At 34.3% G+C, this 21,171-nt stretch overlaps 2 protein-coding genes across 2 annotated transcripts; one reads left to right on the plus strand and one right to left on the minus strand.

Moving 5' to 3' along the window:
• Positions 1 to 315: 315 nt before the first annotated feature.
• LOC132547498 (uncharacterized) lies at positions 316 to 15,383 on the minus strand. Its single transcript, XM_060211256.1, has 5 exons — positions 15,063 to 15,383; positions 5,060 to 5,150; positions 3,074 to 3,250; positions 2,060 to 2,224; positions 316 to 524 (listed from the first exon to the last, which is right to left on the minus strand). The coding sequence occupies exons 1-5, from the start codon at positions 15,381 to 15,383 to the stop codon at positions 316 to 318; spliced, it is 963 nt and encodes a 320-aa protein (XP_060067239.1).
• Positions 15,384 to 17,142: 1,759 nt separating this feature from the next.
• LOC132547500 (uncharacterized protein K02A2.6-like) lies at positions 17,143 to 17,637 on the plus strand. The gene has a single exon (XM_060211257.1). The coding sequence runs from the start codon at positions 17,143 to 17,145 to the stop codon at positions 17,635 to 17,637; it is 495 nt and encodes a 164-aa protein (XP_060067240.1).
• Positions 17,638 to 21,171: the final 3,534 nt, after the last annotated feature.

A 21,171-nucleotide genomic window follows, 5' to 3' on the forward strand; every position in this document is an offset into this window, starting at 1 on the left:
GTATTCTCAAATTCATTACAAATTAATTCGTTAAAGACTTTATGATCTGTATCATGTTACAAATAATGTACTATATTTCAAGTAAAGCGCATTCAACATTTTCCAACATTAAGTAATAATTGCATCCAAAAGCACGTGATCAAATTGATCCCGTGGTGTTTACATCATACATTCCATGATGACTCTACTTTCAATTCAATCAACGGCACTTGTTGAAATTTAATTGAACTGAAACAAATGTATATGCTACAGAATATTTCACGTAATTTTAACATTTGATTTTATTAATCATATTCCTGACCTGTCGTATAAGTTCTATACAACTTCGCATATGAAGTTTGTTGTTAGGTCGCAATAAATATCCCTCAATTTCCCTCTACTTCTGTCATAGGTTAGACAATCATCAACATCGGTGTTTAACTCTGTCCCTCGACTTCGTATCCACGTCATCTCTTCACCATTAGGTAATCTCCATATGCCTTCAACATCTACGTCTGTTCCTGCCAAAAAGTATCTCCCGGATGCTGCAATGATAACATATATAATGTTGTAAAATATATTCATTTTGAACAAAACAACATATTATGTTAGAAATTCTTTGTATAGCATTATGTCAAATCCACAGCAAAATATCGGTACCGTCTCTGAGTTCTTTGGAACAGTAAAAAGTGCTGGAGGTCAACATCATGTTTTTAAAAAAGTATACAATCACGATATTAAATGATGATTAACTGTCTCAGCTTCCAAAAGAACACATATCGCTCAAACAGAGATAAAACCACACGCTTCGGATCTTCATTTGTAATTCCGTAATTGCGATGCTCACACACCTCGGATCATTATCTTAAGTTAACTTCATTACCTGAACGTCCCTAATTCTAATGCTCGCACACATTGGATCTTAACCTAAAGGTCCCTTATTCCAACGCTCGCACATCTAGGATCTTCACCTGAAGTTCCGTTATTGCGATGCTCATACTCATCGAAAAATTCTTTATTCCTATGATCACACACCACGGATCATTACCTAAAGTTCCCTTAATTACCTGAAGGTCCCTTAATTACCTAAAGTTCCCTTCATTCCCTTATTCTGATGATTACACGCCTTGGATGTTCCCTACCATTTACATGGTGCAAGCCATCGGGGCCTTCATTAAGAGAACTTAGACGGATCAGGTAATTAAACATTTTGTAAATGTTTCTAGTTATCTGTATATTGGAGAACAGAGTGAAATCAAGCAAAAAGAAAAAAATAAAGTTTGGAAATGAAATTAAAAGGGCAGGAAACTATATTCTGTTTGATGGATTCCATGTAAAAAGTACAGAATTTGGTAAATTCGAAAATTTGATCCATCGAAAATACAATTTTAACTATAAACATGTCTTTTCTCAAATAAAATATTTTTGGGCTAGACTGTTGGATTACCTATCGAAGTGAAATGAAACTTCATTTTCAACACAACAGTTAATTCATAGAGTTATTTCTATCGGTCGATTTTGCTTTCCTTAGTCGCCTCCTAGGTTTCAAAATTTAGGCCTTAAGGATCCCTGACAACTCCTAGAGGGACGGAACAGCAGTATCATACAGTTGAATTCATGACCTGGTTCTGTTATATTTAATTCTGAATTTGTATTGGAAGGACCTATTAACCTGTGTGTCTTAAGTACAATAACAGCAAGAAAATAACAACAAGTCGACATAATCATAATCAAATTCGATCAAATCGTGACAAAACAGGAACAAAAGAAAGATTAACACGAAGACTCCTGAAAAAGTAATAGGAAAGTAAGATCACATGTTCAGGGACAGTAAACGCTTCTGCTGCATCGGCGACACCCGCGATAGAAATCTTGGTCAATGCAAGTAAGTAAAGTCACGTCATAAAATGTGAACAAGGTATACAACAACGGAAGCAACATGCAAAGTAATGAGTACCAAACATGTCTAGATTCATATTGCACATCACTATTTGAGATGAAACGTGTTCCGATTGAGCTTTATAAATCTAAAACACGACAAAATGTATAGCTTGGTAAGTATTGAAATAATTCTACTCACTAATAACGGCTTCGACGGCATCGAACTTTTCCACGCTTGTCATCCAGATAAGTCGGCCTCCTTTTGTCTGGCAGTACTCATCACTGTCGGTTGCCGTCAATGATTGATTTGTCACAAGCAGGATACAATAGGCATCGGATACAATTTGAAATTCCAAGGGACACTCTGAGAAAATATAAAAGTAATTACAAATTTTATGAGATAGGTTTGCAATGTTTAAAAAGAATAAAACAAACGCCCGGCAGTTTCATTGATTGTAAAATTATGCATGGTTTATTAGGTATATTTACAACGTTACAAACAATTCAAGGAAACGCCCCGCAGGTTTTTATTTCATTTCTTATTATGTGTGCTTGCTTGTGATGGTGTGCGTATGCATGTGTGTGTGTGTGTGTGTGTGTGTGTGTGAGGTTGTGTGTATGTGTGTGTGTGCGTGTGTGGATGTGTGTGCTTGCTTGCGCGCGCGCGTGTGTGTGTGTGTGAGGGGTGTGTGTGAGTGTTGATGTGTGTGTGTGTGCTAGGGTGTGTGTGTGTGTTTGAGTGTATGTGCGTGCGTGTATGTGTGTGTGTGTGTGTGTGTGGATGAATGATATCACACTTCTATAAACAACCGTATAGTTATTCATTTTTCCTCCAATAATTAATAAAAGCGAATACCATAAACGTAGAAAAGAACAATATATCATGAAATAAATGACGGCAATCCGTTCTTTAGAACGTTGTTAAGACAACCAAAAACCTTTAGTTAGACACTGTACTGTCTTCTAGTATCGGCTGGTGTATGTTTAAGGAACTGCTCTGGTAATGTTCCCAATACTCATTCAGGTATAGGTACACTTCTCTCCGTGACAGACAAAACTGACTACAGAGGTAAGTATATAGCCTTGCAGCAGTGTATAAAACCTTCTTATCGACTTCAAATATTTACCAATAAACACTAAACCATGCAAAATCTGATCGAAAGAAAACATCCTCAAGGATGTTTAATTCGAAATATTAATTTTTCATACTCACGTTTGAATGTGTACTTCGGACTTGTCCACGTATTGTCTGCCTTACATGTGATGCTTTCCGTTACACATGTGACGTTTGGGAATGAGGAGTTAGAAAGGTATTCGTTACTAATAGTAATGCCAACGGACCTTAAACTAGATGTGGTGGATAACGTCATTTCCGGCGGATCGGAACATTCTGTGGAAATGGAAATCACAATTAAACAGTTAAGGCTGACACTCTGACATCCCCACCTCGTTGTTAGTATTCGTAAATTTAATAAAGAATATATATCAACCACTTTTTGTATTTCTTTTGTAACTTGATTGTCTAATTCATCTCAATCGTTTTTCCAGGCTCCTGGACCCGTAGTATTATCAAAGCAGTAATAAAAATAGTTTTGTTGTGCTACTGTATACTCGACAAGTCGAAAACTTTTAATGTGGATTTTAGAGAACTCAGAACTCATTCTTTGATCATGAATGATTTATTTGCAGAACAATTGCAAATGCTGGCGATTTTCTAAGAGGAAGATAAAATATACTGACAAATAATGAAATTGTACGAATGATTGAATTCATCAGTTAATTTTGTGGTAAACGTTTCCAAAAGACTATGACATTATCCATGGGACTTACTGTGTGTCTCTGTTCACTGGTTTGTCTTTGTTTTCAAAAGACATCTTTCCGAAAAGCTCATTAATATCGGCAATAAAGTCATTCTTGTCATTTTTTTTTCAATTTCAATTAAGATATATTGATCATATATTCAAGAATTCTATTGACTAATGCCCAAATAAATATTCACCAGAATTGAAAACAGGAACATGACTGACTTGTATTTTTTTCTACTATTATATTGATCTTTTCCTAAAACGCAGCCAAAAAGAACACTCCATATATAATCTGTGTGATAAGCAGTATGATTTTGATTTTCCCATGATGAAATTTCCATTTCTTCATCGAATAATTCCTGATTCCTGAAAATACAATGTCCAGTATCATGATGTCCGTGAAAAAAAACTGGCAGGTAAACTTACAATACACGATTTCGAGTGACGAAGACTATGAGAAAGTGTCATTGTCGCCTTGGGAAATATCATGCTTTCGTCAGCAATATCTTTGATTAGGAGTAATGTTCGTTATCATTATGTCTGGCTGTTTTATTGCTTCTCATAAAAACTTTATTGTAAGCACATTCAATATCAAATATGCAGATGGTGGTTAATAAATGAAAGCAGGTATTAAAATCAAACCAATTATTTGTCTAAGACACTGAGTTGTTACTTAAATTTGCTGCTATTTCAATATCAAGAACTAATTGAAAACATAGCAGGTTTTAAGCAAGTTAACATTTACAGTTTGGAAGCAGTTCAGTGTTTGTATACTGGTATCCATAGAAAATAACATTGCTTTAATAAGAATCAAAGTAATGTTATATGAATTACATATATGTACCTACAATGAATACTGAGTGTGTTCATTTCTTGCAAAATAAATCTCTTGTTTAATTTCATTCGTTGAGATATGAATTCTTTCCATTGATTTTGTACCGTGTTAACTCAAAAAACAAAACTAGACAAAGACGGAAAGGTTTTTTTTCGAGCCACAGCAACAGCATCGCAACGTTAGTTAGTATACTGTACAATGCTTCACTTAAGGAAGGGTGCACCATGAAATTGCTATTCGTTACACGGACTACCAATTGTTTGCGAATGAATACTATTGAGACGAAGTAGGAAATTTACAGAAATTTTGTAAGGAGAGGACAACTGAAGCGTGATGATTCAATTTACTGATTCATTATCCAAATAATATGTTGATACCAGCAAATCATCGAATGAATGACTTTCAACTGGACAGCTAAAGCTGGTAAGAATGACAATGTTCGAGACAATTGAAATTGAACAGGAGATAATATCTAAATTTCGATATAAATGCCAGCTGGCCCATGATCATGGTTGATTATTCTAATGGATGCCGGTTCCTATGACTGTCTAACACTTACCTGTATTAATACACACAATATTGCCAGACGAAAGTTCAGTACATCTCTGTCCGGACCCACATGGTTTTTCAGAACAGTTTTTAGCAATATCCTGGAATAAATCGAAATAAAAAATTGTATTAAATTTTAGGATCAGTGCATCTCCTATTTATCATTGAACATCTGCTTCGATCAGGTTTGATGCCTCCTAGGCTTCCATAATTTAAACCCTCAACATTTATGACGACACCTTGAACAGTAAAATAGCCATGTGATACAGTTTGATTTAGTACTTAGCGTATCTAATTATATTTTTTCTTTAAAAAAATGTTAATCACTTGTTCCTCTTCTGTATCATATACATAATATCAAAATTCGTCACATTTTTTAAAAGGAAGAACCAATAAAATACAATTTTTATTTACTCTTTTAAGTCACAAATTAGATATACTTAAAATGTAGATGTTACATAACAATACATGTTGTTTTACTGAAATAGATATGCTGAACAATGCATATCTACCGTTACTTTACGATACATGTGTGGGCAATTCAATTACAAAACAACAAGCCTCCCTTGTCAATGAATGGAAGAGGTAGACCTCCATTAATGTAAGAACCAGTGTCGATGTTAAGGCTAGGGTTCGAAGAGCGAACAATAACCTTTTATCACTAGAACAAATGTACTCAGAGACCTTCATTCTAAGTTCATGTGCTGAATAATGAATACTTGCCGTCTCTGATCTTTTTAAACATGTACGTAAAGGGCATTATTTAAAAAACATGTCAGGAATACTAGCTGTCATTAAACCCGGCCTCGTTCTGTGCATGTACTCAGATACCTTCTTTCAAAAGTAAAGAGTGAATCCAACCTCTTGTATCTGAACATTTTACCCAAAATTATGATTAAAGTACATAGTTAATTCCTTATGACAAACTAAGCAATACGATAGTATTCATGGACCTTATTTAATAGGTTAAGGTATTTTTATGTATATTTTCTAACAAAATCATGTAAATGCGTTCTCAATTGACAGGTTTAACATGGATCTAAGCACATGAAATTCTGGCAGAATAAGACATTTAAATACCACAGAAGCTGATCTTAAGAATATATACGAAGGTAAAGGTATAAAATGCAGAATGGTTTTCATGATGTTACTGAGCCATAAAGAGTCGATAAAATGAAAAAAAAAAAAAAAAAAACATAGTAGTTTTTAATATACACTTAAAAACAATGGAACGATATTTGTGAGGATCTTTAATTCGTTGAAGATGACTGTTTCCCATCATGCTCTATGATTAGCGTGGTTATTCACATTTTTATATTGTCATTTTTTTATTTCTAGAAAGCGACATTCCTGCTTCACCAACCAATGGTGTTCACATGTTGCAATTGATTTGGTATTTAGTGGTTTGATCCAAATATCATCATTTTTGTGCAAGATGTCGGCAACTGCAGAAAAACTCACAATTGAAGGTTTGGAGATTGATGAAGATTATTGGAAAGTTTTACGGTCGTCATAATGTTCTCATTGGGAATTATTCTATCTTATTTTGCAACATCGAATTCAACGTTAGTGTTGCATGTTGGTATGTTTGGCGGTTCTGTGACATGAAATGTGTCGACGGTGAAGAAGACGCTCGCCCTTTCGGAACACTTTGTGCATCCTCCTTGCACTTTTTCGTGGGATCGCCGTGTAAGTTATATTTTTGAATTTGAATTAAGATTAGTGGACATGTCAATGTTTTACTTGATATTTTATTTAGAATAATAGAATTGACAGGTTTTTTTCAATCATCATATATGAATTTATATGTCTCAAAGCTAGAAATCTCTCATAAACCAATAACTAGAAACAAAATCTAACTTAAATCGTTCGTTAAAAAAGAATCACCACTGAATTGATTAGTGTGCCACTCGACCTATGAAACAACACCGGCAATAAAGAAATACAGGTGAAAAAACCAATGTCAGTAAATGTTCAACTATATATATATATATCAATAGCAAAGGACGTCCAATATAGAAAAATAGAGCCTAGATATGGTCTTATTATAAGCAGAGGTTTGGGAGGAAACAGGAGACAAGAAGACGAGGTCATATTCGAGGAGATGAGTCGGTGGGCGTATTCAGTGTTAAAAAGTATTGAGAAAAAAAATTTCGACCGAGAGAAAAGTAACTAGAATCTAGTTTGGACCACGAAGAACAATGGAAGAACGAGCCTATAAAAACAATTAAAATGTAGTTACAAAACAAAAACACAAAGCATCCATAAAGATGTTCAGAGAATTCTAAAAACACACAAAAGTAAAACTATATTCAAATACTGTTTAAGAATCAGACACACGTATTATAGCCAAATTATGAAAATAACTGCATAATACAACTGTTTCATGATTCTAAGTATGGTCATTGACGGTAAGAGCTGAAATTTATTAAACCTAGGATACCCGTTGTTATAAAACGATTGATAGGGTAGGTTTGTTGTGAAATATGAAGCCCCAGACAAGATGAGAATTCGAAGAAATCTATGAATATATCGTGACAGTTATTTCATTACTCCTTAAGGAGACTCGACCCTTTCACAATTAATATAAAGATTATCTTGAAACTTTTACAGAATGATTATGTTACCTTGGGAATGTGATTTTCTGAAAATCTAAACATTCAAGTGAGTTGTAAAATTTTTGGTGAAAACGCCAAAAAACTTATCTTTCTCGAAATTCAATTTTTTATTCATTGCATTTTCTTGCAAGATTTTAGAAGGTCATTAAAAAATGATAAACAGAAAAAAGAAATCTATATATACTTTGCAAGTATTTAATTTATGAAAAAAATCCCAAGCAATATTTAAAAAGTAGGCTATATTGATATCAACAGACTTCAATATTTACACCTATACAATCACATAACACATAGATGTAAAAACTATAATAGAATGGTTCCTATGGTAGGATGCCTTCCTTGCAATTATCAGGCACCTTTCTGGGCGGGTAGTGTTATTGATATATACAGTCATACTAAATTGACCCTTTTATAACAGCATCATGATATATAAATATATTTAAAGAGAATAAAATCAACACGACAATTGTATTCCGCTAACGTTTTCAGGCCTAACGGCCATCACCAGGTGACACATTTATAATAACATCTTGGTAACGACATTGTGACGTCATACATATTACCTAACAACTATAAATGCAAGTTAATGTTTTGGAAAATCGTTAACTCATAATTGATTAATAACAAACGCCCATAAATGTAATGTCAATATAATGCAAACGATAACGTTATCTCCCACCCTAAGTTGTTGGATGCAAGATGGTTATCAAAATATCAATAATGTTTTACACAAATCCATTTATGTTTTGGACTCTAGACACTGAACGTGTATGTGATTGTAACGAATACTACTGCGCGTCACACTCCAAGGAAAGTAGTCTACTTATACATCATAGCCGCATTCTAAATGAGGATTGTTTGATTAAAAATAAGAAAATTTACTGTAAGAAATGTTAAATGTATGTGTAGTTACAATAAAAAGTAATTTGATAAAAAAAACCCAGTTAAATGCACAATATATATATTTAAATATAATTTTGCATATGATCAAATAGTCCCCACAATCGTCAACTCACCCAAAAAAAAGTCGTCCCATAAAATTGACAATTTCCACTTACGGACTAGAGTTAATAAACGGCGCCAATCTCAAATAGGTAGTCAGTTTTGCATATCTAACTAATGCAATTTTACAATAGGTCGTAATATTATGCCCAAACTAATATGTATGTCCAGAATGTGTTTTCTTGAATTTATATGTATGATATATAATGATATATGATATTTCTTTCATTCTCGTTAATTATTTGTTAAAGAAAAAAATTACATAAAACACTCGTTGAAATTTGGCTCGTCTTGATTTACATAAATTCATGATAACATTTGCATTTTCTTTAATTTTATGTTGCTTTAAGGTTTGTTCGAAATCTGAAGTAAAATAGTCCCCAACTGTCAAATTTGCTATAATTTACTTATTTATGCTTATGAATAAACGTAAAGGACACTGTAGTACTATGACGATGTTGAATTACATTAAGCAATAAATGTTTTCATGAGTGCCAGTTTGTGATGTCACACGCGCATTGACGTGCTAATGTTTACATACGTTTAGGAAATATTAACAGAACAACAACAGTATGACTTTCACCTGGTACGTGTACAGCATCACTGGTGATACCTACTGCTTTCAATTGTGCATGCGTTGTAATAGATGTATTTATACATCCATAGGCAGGACTTTCCGGCGTATTTTAGGTCATTACCATTGACAGAGCACATATCTCGATCTTGGATTGGGTAATAAAAATCATTTGATCAGTCCTGGATGATATGCATTTACAGGTAACATAACCTGATTAAATAATAATTCCAAATAAGAGGACTGACTTATTCCTCTGTTCAGCAACAAGCTCCAATTTGTGCCTAGACTAGAATTTCGCTGAGGAGGAGCTTCATACAGGGAAAGGTTACTTGTTTGTTCAAGCCGCATTTTAATGTTTTCTCAACGTTCCAAGAACCATTAATATAGTTAGTTCACATAGAAACAAGAAAAAACAAATGGACAGGGTATTAATGATGGAGAAAATAATTTATAATAACATCTTGGTAACGACATTGTGACGTCATACATATTACCTAACAACTATAAATGCAAGTTAATGTTTTGGAAAATCGTTAACTCATAATTGATTAATAACAAACGCCCATAAAAGTAATGTCAATATACAGCAAACGATAACGTTATCTCCCACCCTAAGTTGTTGGATGCAAGATGGTTATCAAAATATCAATAATGTTTTACATAAATCCATTTATGTTTTGGACTCTAGACACTGAACGTGTATGTGATTGTAACGAATACAACTGCACGTCACACTCCAAGGAAAGTAGTCTACTGATACATCATGGCCGCATTCTAAATGAGGATTGTTTGATTAAAAATAAGAAAATTTACTGTAAGAAATGTTAAATGTATGTGTAGTTACAATAAAAAGTAGTTTGATAAAAAAAAAAAAAAAAAAAAAAACCAGTTAAATGCATAATATATATATTTAAATATAATTTTGCATATGATCAAATAGTCCCCAGAATCGTCAACTCACCCAAAGAAAAGTCGTCCCATAAAATTGACAATTTCAACTTCCAGACTAGAGTTAATAAACGGCACCAATCTCAAATAGGTAGTCAGTTTTGCATATTTAACCAATGCAATTTTACAATAGGTCGTAATACTACGCCCAAACTAATATGTATGTCTAGAATGTGTTTTCTTGAATTTATATGTATGATATATAATGATATATGATATTTCTTTCATTCTCGTTAATTATTTGTTAAAGAAAAAAATTACATAAAACGCTCGTTAAAATTTGGCTCGTCTTGATTTACATAAATTCATGATAACATTTGCATTTTCTTTAATTTTATGTTGCTTTAAGGTTTGTTCGAAATATGAAGTAAAATAGTCCCCAACTGTCAAATTAGCTATAATTTACTTATTTATGCTTATGAATAAACGTAAAGGACACTGTAGTACTATGACGATGTTGAATTACATTAAGCAGTAAATGTTTTCATGAGTGCCAGTTTGTGATGTCACACGCTCATTGACGTGATAATGTTTACATACGTTTAGGAAATATTAACAGAACAACAACAGTATGACTTTCACCTGGTACGTGTACAGCATCACTGGTGATACCTACTGCTTTCAATTGTGCATGCGTTGTAATAGATATATTCATACATCCATAGGCAGGACTTTCTGGCGTATTTTAGGTCATTACCATTGACAGAGCACATATCTCGTTCTTGGATTGGGTAATAAAAATCATTTGATCAGTCCTGGATGATGTGCATTTACAGGTAACATAACCTGATTAAATAATAATTCCAAATAAGAGGACTGACTTATTCCTCTGTTCAGCAACAAGCTCCAATTTGTGCCTAGACTAGAATTTCGCTGAGGAGGAGCTTCATACAGGGAAAGGTTACTTGTTTGTTCAAGCCGCATTTTCATGTTTTCTCAACGTTCCAAGAACCATTAATATAGTTAGTTCACATTAAAAAACAAGAAAAACTAATGGACAGGGTATTAATGATGGAGAAAATAACAATAAGATATTTAAAAATGGAAAAATAATAATGAACGAATTAATGCAGTAGATGTTTGTAATAAACAGTGACATCTTGCTCTGCACCATCAGAAAACTAAGAAAAGGAAATGTATATCAACCGTGTAATCTCGCCCTGAAAACCGATCCTACTAACTTCTTTGTGATAGTCGAACTTACAAAACAAGCTTGCAAGGTTTCACATGACGCTGAATGCCAAAAAAGGTTTGGAAAGCTAGAACGTAGCACCACTACTAGCTAACCCAGATGCCAAAAAACCTTACACATTGTACACCGATGCCAATGATACGTGTATTTGAGTATGCCTCATACAGATGTCATAAAATGGTGTAAAAATGGCGCTTCACTATTTGCCGCTAAGGCTCAGCCATTCACAAACAAAATGACCTGTCAAAGAATTGGAAGTGTTCTTTGCAATAAGATTACTTAATGCCAATTTTGTCCTCAAGACAGATCACAAACTAAAATATATCTAAATTCGCAGATGAACAACAAAAAGATAAAATGTAGCGCTAGGGTTGAAACAGCGCTGTCACGAAAATCCGACAATGGCGGTGACAAAAACAAAGAAACCTCTAAGGAGCTTGTGGACGAGTAACACGAAATAGAAACTCGCGCAATAGAAATAAGCATATTGAACTCTAATAAGTTTGATCCGGGAGAACACGTAACTCGCGACAAAGATGCACCTGATAAACTCAGCAAACCAGAGTGGAGCATAACAGGAATATACAAAAGAAACAGGGCAATGTTAAAGATATACAAATGTAGTAAGAATTAATTGCAGTCAAACAGTGGGAATGCTATTAAGATGGAGGAGAAACGTCACTTGGTCATTGATGATCTTCTCTATAACTAAACTAACGAAGATTCGGGCGATTCAAGATTATATTTGTACATTCCTTAGGAACTGGAAATTTTAGTTATCAAATAGTACCACAATCTCCTTGCCCTTTAATAACAGTTATGACTTTATAAAGATTATTATTTTCCCCCAAATACGAAGCGGAAATTGTAGACGTCAACACAAGAACTACTTCTGTACCCATTTGCAAAGATTGGCTTAGCCTTTCAATGTCCTTACCTAACAACACTGTCAGGCAATAAATAAAAAGTTCATTGACCTGTACTGAACGGCCAGAAACATTCAGCCTGTCAGATCAATCAGCTGATAGCATTGTATAACCCATCATCAAAGAGATATTTCCAAGGTACGGTTATCCCTTATAGATTATCACAGACAATGGAAATGAAATTGTCAACAAAGAGCAGCATTGTATATCTAATATGTTTCTACATCCTACCACTGTCAACAAAACAATGGCAATGTAGATGGGTATCCATGAACTCTATACGTTGTTCTGGAGAAAAAATAGAAGATGATGTACAGACAAGGGACGTATATCTCAACTAAACCTTGGAAGTGAATCAGGATAGTCAATAACTAGTCGACGATGTGTTACCGTTGTTACAACTGAGATGCAACACTACAATAAGACACTGTTATTCAAACAATATGACGACCTGTATTACATTGGGAAAACAGATCAAGGCCATTCAACTTGTGTGCGATAAATTGTATATTGTAGCAAAATGCATGTTCCATCACCTGATGCAATGGAAGACCAGTGTTAAACGTAATGGTACATCTGACTGTTACGGACGATCATATTGCGACATTCTTGAAACCCACCCAACTTCAAGGCGCCCTGATTATGAAAGGTTAAGGAGGAATATGAGTGCCTCCACCAACAGTTAGGGATGTCGGAGGGAGCATTGTAATGGTAATCCTATACCTGGACAGTATAACCTTGATTTCCATAATTATAATTTGTTTGTAATGGAATTTCAATGGTGGTTTTGGTCAAAAGTTAATTGGACCAAATTTGAATAATTGTATTTTAACACGCGATATTGTATTGACATCCGAATAATGGATTTCAAATGATTATTCAATATAAAATAGGACACTTCAAAAGTGTTGTACTCCCTAGAAAAGAATGAAAAAACGATGTAATCAGAGTGGTGGAAATGTACTATTAATAAAGAATTGTATTTCATATCTGTTGATAATTCGTTTTAATACCTTTATACCAGTCACTATTGACAGCCGACTTGTTCACTATGCTAAAGACATTATTATCATATTATCCTACGTTCCCCCTTAGTTCTCGTAATTTTATTTGCTATGCAAATGTGATATTTGCAAGAAATAGAAAAAAATATATACTTTGGTTCTTTGAACACATGATATGTTGATCGGAAACTTAAATAGTCAAACAAACAAATACGATTTTATTGCACATGATACAACTGTACATTTGTGGAGCGTTTCTAGAAGCACACTGAATCCATTTTTAATTATCTTAATGACTATTCAGATAGGAATTCACCAGGGAGAGTTAACCCAAATTCTGGTATAAATATATTCGGTTTTACATTGATTAACTTTTATAAAACTACGGATCTTTGTATTATGAATGGTAGGGACATTGATAGTTCCTCAAATGACTTTACACAATGTGGATCGAATGACATGAGTGTGATTGATTACTTGATAATGCCTTTTGTTTCATTCTAGTGGAAAAAATTATTGTCGGTTATTTTACTGAATTCTCCAATCATTCACATTTATACATTCATTTTCATACTGAAACAATGTCACTTCTGATGATCCTGTAGTTCATGATTTCGTCGGCGTTGAAGGCCCAAAATACGTTTAGAGTGAGGAAGTTTAACATTTATTGATGGACCTCCGGAAGTGAATTCAGATAGGTTACAACAACAAGACGAAATTAGGGACACACTAAATCAGGATTCCATTGATAATGGAAAAAATTTACTAGGGAATTTATACAATGGAACCCCTTTTCAAAAAACGTTGTGTGGATATTATATATTAGTAATGTTGAACGTTCAAATGTTAAGTCTAAAAAGAAGAAACCATGGTTTAACAAGGAATCCAGAATTTCAAGCAATATTTAGTAGCTTTACATATATTTGACATATATCACACGCTACTTTTACATAAAAATAATCTTAAAGCATTGAAAATAAGAATAAGATAAAACATTTTCTCATAATCATAATCCAAATTCAAATTCAATAAAACTACAGGGAAACTAGAACAAAAGAAAGATCTTCAAAGAGACTCCTGAAAAACTACAAGGAGAATAAGACAAGGCGATACGGAAGAGTAAGCGTGTTCTGCTTTTATCGACGAAACCTACCAAGTAAATAATTATTAATCTAAGCTAGTAATGCCATGTTAGACAGTGCCTAACACTTTAAAATTCTGCACAACACGAAAACAACATTTAGATTTAATGCATGTTAAAGAAAGAAATTTTGGCGATGGTAATAATTATATATCGGTGTTGAACTACAGTAAGACGTATTTGTTTTCATCAGTACCATTTTCAACAATATAACAATAGTACAGTCAACACCTGGTACGTAACAGAATCATCGTTGATTTTCCCGAGTTATTCTGGTTAAAACCGTTGACAGAGCACACCACCTCGCTCTTGAACCGACTCAAAAACATAATTAGATAACCTCTTGATGATGTGACTGTACATATCATATAACCTTATGAACTATTAAGGGTTTGTTAATTTGATTTTAATTTTTGTGAGTAGTTTTGAAATAAGTATCATCAACAAAACGTACAAAAATGTTTTTTCTTCTGTTTTTAGTCTCTCATTTTCAATGACAATAGGTTAGCCGTTGGTTTTGAAAGATTCAAATGGCATGAAGTCTAAACATAAGGTAACAGGTACTATGCTTTCCCAAACGCTATCTACAACTATATAACATTTACCTTAGGTGGATTCCAGTCAGTTGGATGGCTTGAGATTATGTTATTATCACTGACCACTTGTAGGTCAGTAGACTGGTTAACCAGGTGGCAGTAGAATTGAGTCCGATGGTACGTGATCCCATGGCAATGTACACGAAATAGACATTCTTTTACACATGATGTATAAGACGAGATATCAATCACGCGGAATACTCCCTTATGTAAACGAAATCCACGCACGTACTTTACATAATTCAGGTATATGATATCCTCATCTGACACGCTAACATCAAGAAATACCAGGGCTGGCATTGCCAACACAACAATTCCAAAAATAAACATTATCAGTCGTTGATCGTACAAAAATGCAATACTCGCATATTAAATGTCGATATCACGACCAATATAAATGAGATGAAGTCACTTTCTAATCCAGATTTAATGCTTCAGGCGAATTTCACACCCATATATTGATTGTGCAGTCCAATTGCATGAATTACGATGACACCTCTGTCCTGAGCTGGCGTTTTTCGAGTGACTACCGTAAAACCTAGAAGGGAAACAGATTTTCTGTATAGAAAGCATTGCGGACACTGTTTCGGAAAAAGCAACAAACAAATACTAACATTTCAGTCTCGATTTAAACTCAAATTAGGACAAAATGTAAACAAAAGAAAGAATTACAACTCTAATGCATTTACGATCAGATATTCCGGAAGGGTTAGCATTTTCATCATCAACAGCCATCTTTTACATTGATTTATCAAAGTTAGCAATGTTCCGTTCTTAAATGAGAACGAGGTAAAACAACAAGATTACAAACGAACATCAAACAAGTTAAACGTCATATTGTACATGGAAATGAGATATTTCCAAATTCAAAATATGACTACTGTCAAATTTCCCCATAATCTTCACCAACCAGCATTCCTTTAACCCATGTGTTGCCGACATTTTGCACTGATTTTGACGCATATCATTCTAGTAGTTCTATCCTGTTATAGGTACAATGTTTTAGGTCTTCAGTTCAGTCGTGGTTAGAAACAAACAAGGTAAATGGCTTATACACCACAAGTACTACTATGTGAGAGTCCAAGAAAATATCCGTTCATGTCTGCGCACGTTTAAGGCTTCAGCATCACTGATGAATTATATATGAAGTAACTATCAGTATGATGTGGTTCAGCTAATCTTGATTTCAGAATATTTTATTGTTATGATTTCAAAAACAAAAGGAATTGAGAAACCGGCATAACCAATAAAAGCCTTCTCCTTGCTACTATAATAAGTATACACATCATTCAGATAATCAAATAATTAGAATAAAGGTACGGAAATTATACAGATAAATTTGAGATATGTTTTCTGTCACAAAATAAACATTATTGGATTTTCCCAAGTAACATTTAGAGAAATATCTTATTGATTAAAGTGTATTTTTTACTTGTTAAAAAGAAAGTCAGAAAACAATGCAACGCAAATTACCTTATCAGATATCAAATCCAATCTTCAACCGAAAGTCTTGAATTTGGAGCTAACACGTTAGACATTTCAATTGTGCCATCAACAGCGACAACTGTAGGTTGCCGCCATATTTTTCAGCTGCATAGTAACTTGTCACAGGTTAAACTCTCTTTGAACATTATACAGCAAAATTTGTCTCTTAGTGACAAGAATAAGTACCATTTTCTATGTAAATATAAAAATAAATTTACAATGAATGTCGCCGCTGTGAAGTTATAATGAGAAATCAGTGTCCTCGGAAAGTTTAGTCAGCTTCCTCTTTTTATATTTCTTATATTTGATCTAAACATGCTAGTAATTTGGCTATTTTTCTTGTTAAAATATAGTAAATAGAATATCTAATAGTATCTACAGTAATAACACATATATTTCACTAGTGAATCAGCTCAAGAATCGATATATTCATATCTGTGTCATGTCAACCATTAATGAAATGTTTCATAATTAATAGATACATTCACTCGGCTCAAATAGGTGTCTTTGGTTAATAAAATAAAACGGTGACAATCAAACAGAAGGCTGTCTACCAGGATATCACACAATACATATTGACAGTAAAGTACAGCCGCGACCAGAAATGCTTGACCGGATACATGAGGCGCACCTTGGTATGGTCAAATGTAAGGCACGCGCGAGGGAAGTACTATTTTGGCCAGGAATGAGTACTGACATAGAAGAGAAGGTTGCCACATGCAACATTTGTGCTAGATACACAAACATCAACGCAAAGGAACCATTTATACCCCACGACATACCAAACCGACCATGGGCTAAAGTGGCAATGGATCTATTTGAACTTAAGGGTCAACATTACCTGCTTAGCGTAGACTATCTTTCAAAGTGGCCTGAGATCTCAAAATTACAAGGACTGACAAGCAGCTCTGTTATTAACCATGTTAAGTGCCAGTTTTCCAAATATGGAATTCCAGACCAAGTCATAAGTGACAACGGACCACAGCTTGCGAGTCGGGAATTTGCCAAATTCTCAAAAGACTACGGTTTTCAACACACTACCACGAGTCCACATTACCCCTCATCAAATGGTCAAGTGAAAAGAATGGCACAGACATAAAAGAGACTGCTGAAGAAGGCAAATGACCCATACCTAGCAATACTCGATTATCGAAACTCACCGATCGATGGAATTGACCTTTCACCTGCACAAATGTTCATGGGAAGGCGACTTAAGACCACCCTACCCATTGTTGAAACCACGAGTGTCAGACGAGATTCAGGACAGTTTAAAGTTAAGACAATTTCGACAAAGAAATAATTTTAATAGACATGCGACAAAAGGTCTCAAACCATTACAAGAGAATGACACTGTCATGAAGAAAACAGGTAATGAAAGGAAATGGACGCACAGCACTGTAGTTGATAAACACCAGACACCAAGATCCTATGTAGTACAGACATCAGATGGAAAGAAATACAGAAGGAACAGGAAGCATCTCAAAGTAACACAGTCCTTACCTACACTGGATGATGAGGATATAAAGCTAGAGAGAAGTCCTGCAGTTCTAAGTCCAACAATACACTCCGAGGTTGACCTCAAGTCACAACCTGCATGTGTACCAACTGTCAGTCCTGATGATAAGCCTCGTGATTTAGTCAAAAGTCCATATAAAACTAAATCAGGTCGCGAAGTTCGGAAACCAAGTCGGTTCCGGTGAATATTAACATATACAAAGCTTAAACAGTTATAGTTCTAGTCAAAACAATATTTAGTTGTGATTTCCTGGCAGGATGTGTTCCGTGACGTGTTCCAATACGCGTTCCATTGTTATATGTTCTTTGATCTATTCTTTGGTTTGTTTATGCTATACTACTCATTGACGAAGTTCAAGAACATTGTAATTTATTTTGCATATCATTCAATATAAAATAGTTTTTATCATTTACAAGAATTACAACCGTTGTATTGCTTTTATAAAAAGACTTTTGATCTGAGAACTGTGCTAAATGATAAGAAATAACAAACACTATTGATATGGTAAATATAACTCATCTTATTATTAGTGTTATAGTGTTAAAGATCTTTCAGTTAAAAAAGAAAAAAAAGAGAGATGTCGTGTAATCACATTTAATGTCCATGTTCAGGTCAATAGTGTTACCCGTTAGTCTTGATCTCATCTGTGTTTTAATTGTTAATATGTATGTCAAGCGTCTGGCTGAATAGAATGTTGTTGTTACAAGACATGGTGTGGTTCTTTGTATGTGACAGTTGCTTCCAATTGGACATGTAGGTCTATAATACTGCAATATCAATTTTTTAAAAAATACATATATCTATATACATATATATATATATGTCTGTTGAAAAGTGACCCTCCAAAACTACTCGACCTTTGTTTATATATCAGATGATTTGAGTCCGCGTAGATAAAATCAGTATATTTTTCATAAACATTTACCTATGTTTGGACGATAATTTGTTGTTTTTTTATTTTGAAACGAAACCAAACAGTAGTTGCATGGCCTGATCTCCAAAATTTGAAGGGAAACAAAGTTGCCAAAACATTTTGAGTATCAGTTTGAAGGAGAAAGTGGATACAGAGTAGGGCTATATATGTGATAAATTATTTATTGAACGGCGTACATATCTCTTTTTTGAAATCCTTCTAGCAGCTTCACGAACGTGAAGGTAGTGTTTTTATGTTGCTCTCCGTTTCCAAGCGGTCTATCGCAAGCGAGTTAGAATATGACAAATACGTTCCTAATCAATTAGAACACATTTACGACTGTACAGTGGGTTACCACGCACCATGATCCATGGGTCATCAGCAAAGCGATTACAAGAATAATACCTCCTAGAAATTACTTTTACCAGTTGTGATTTATCGAATATATCTTGATTCATTCCGTATCACGTGAACTGATCATGGTGGAGTGAATTCTTATCAATTCAATAACGACAGAAAGTTTTTTGTCGGATTCGGGTTAGATATCACCAGCAACAGGAAGCGATTGTTTGTACAGGCTCTGCAAGCCCGGAAATAAGAATATTATTTTCAGGTGCGGCTGTTCTTAACTGTATGTAATATTGACGCCATATTAATAGTGAAATCAGATTTCGTGAGAATATACTGTTTATACAGTGGTAAGATGACATGAATCTTGTCAGCAGGTCACCAACTCCTTGCAACAGCATAAAATAAAACATTGGAACTCGATCTCAGTTTCTTGATTGTGATGAATAACAAGTGTGAGAGGGATTCATGTACGTCAGTCATGCATTTTATTGTCGTCTCATACTCATACGAAAAGTTGTTGCCGGTTAGCTTCATCCGGACTTAGGTACAAACTAATAAAATGATATACAATAATGTCCGGATTTCAGTTATCTCCCTTTGACCATTTACCCTGTTCTCCATGCCCAGTACACATACTAATATAGAATCACAACATGATGTTATCTACTCTTTCTCTTCCAAATCGATCAAGTCCTCAGTTGATTCATCAAAAGAATGTTTGACCATGAAAATCCAAAATCAATTACTGCGGGGGACATGTGTGTATTGCTGCAGCTATAATCAGTATGCTTATTCTTTATACAGTATTAATGGTGTCCTTGGCTAGAACTGATTTTGTCTTCATGATATTTTTTTTATTAATAATGATGTAGCACATCAGATGAGAAGCTCTATATCCACCAAGCCAGTCGTAAACTATAAAGTTGAAGTAGAATAGATGGAAAGTTCAGCTAATCATAGTAATCGGAAACCTTCGGGACTATCCGTAAATGAGAAAGTATTCTCATGAGAGGAAAGTTTTCATTTACGGAAAGTACCGATGTTGTTTTTATTGCTGAGGTACGTTACGTTACGTTGCAAAAATGTGTAATGGATGTTGTCAAGCTGATAACAGGATTGTTAAGATTTTACACCTCCGATTTACCAGCAGGTAAAGAATTCCGGAAGGATAAGCGTTATATACGTTCAGTTCGTGAAATATCGACATCAGTTCTTCCATCAGGCCATCTTCTGTGAACTGACATGTGAAATCTTATTGAGAAATATCCTACAAATGCATGTCTTTGTGAGACCTAAAGTTCGACGTTATTGATACTGGTTAGTTTGTCTGCTGCTTTCGTTGCAGCATAAATTGCTGTCATTATAAGAACGAGACATTACTGACTTGGACTGGTCAAGATTTACATGGTGGATATCGTCCATGGAACAGAAAACGCTTACTCTTTCGGAACACCTTGTCTTATTTATGTCCGCTTTCAGAAATCTCCGTGTAAATCTTTATTTTGTTCATATTTTATCTAGTTTTATTGAATTTGAGTTTGGATTATGGTTATGTTCTCATATTGGTATTTTCTTTTTTTTTCTTTTTTTAAAATATTTTTTGCATCCTTGAATGACGGAGGAATTGCTGACAGTATAAGTTACACATTTATGCCTACCCATAGAATCCATATTAGAAAAAGTTTCATCCAAAGTTGGTGCTTCATCTCTCTATTATGAAATAACAATATTTGAATAGTTGAGAAGCAAACAAATATCGATTCGTCAGTGTTCGTGTTCGATGTTGTCAGGATGATTACATCAGAATTACTAAATTATTGAAGCGAAATCATGACCGAGGCCTGGTGGAAATA

Source organism: Ylistrum balloti, unplaced genomic scaffold (genome assembly GCF_031769215.1).
Source record: "Ylistrum balloti isolate Yb309-2 unplaced genomic scaffold, AGI_CSIRO_Ybal_v1 Utg369958, whole genome shotgun sequence".
Lineage (NCBI taxonomy): Eukaryota > Metazoa > Mollusca > Bivalvia > Pectinida > Pectinidae > Ylistrum > Ylistrum balloti.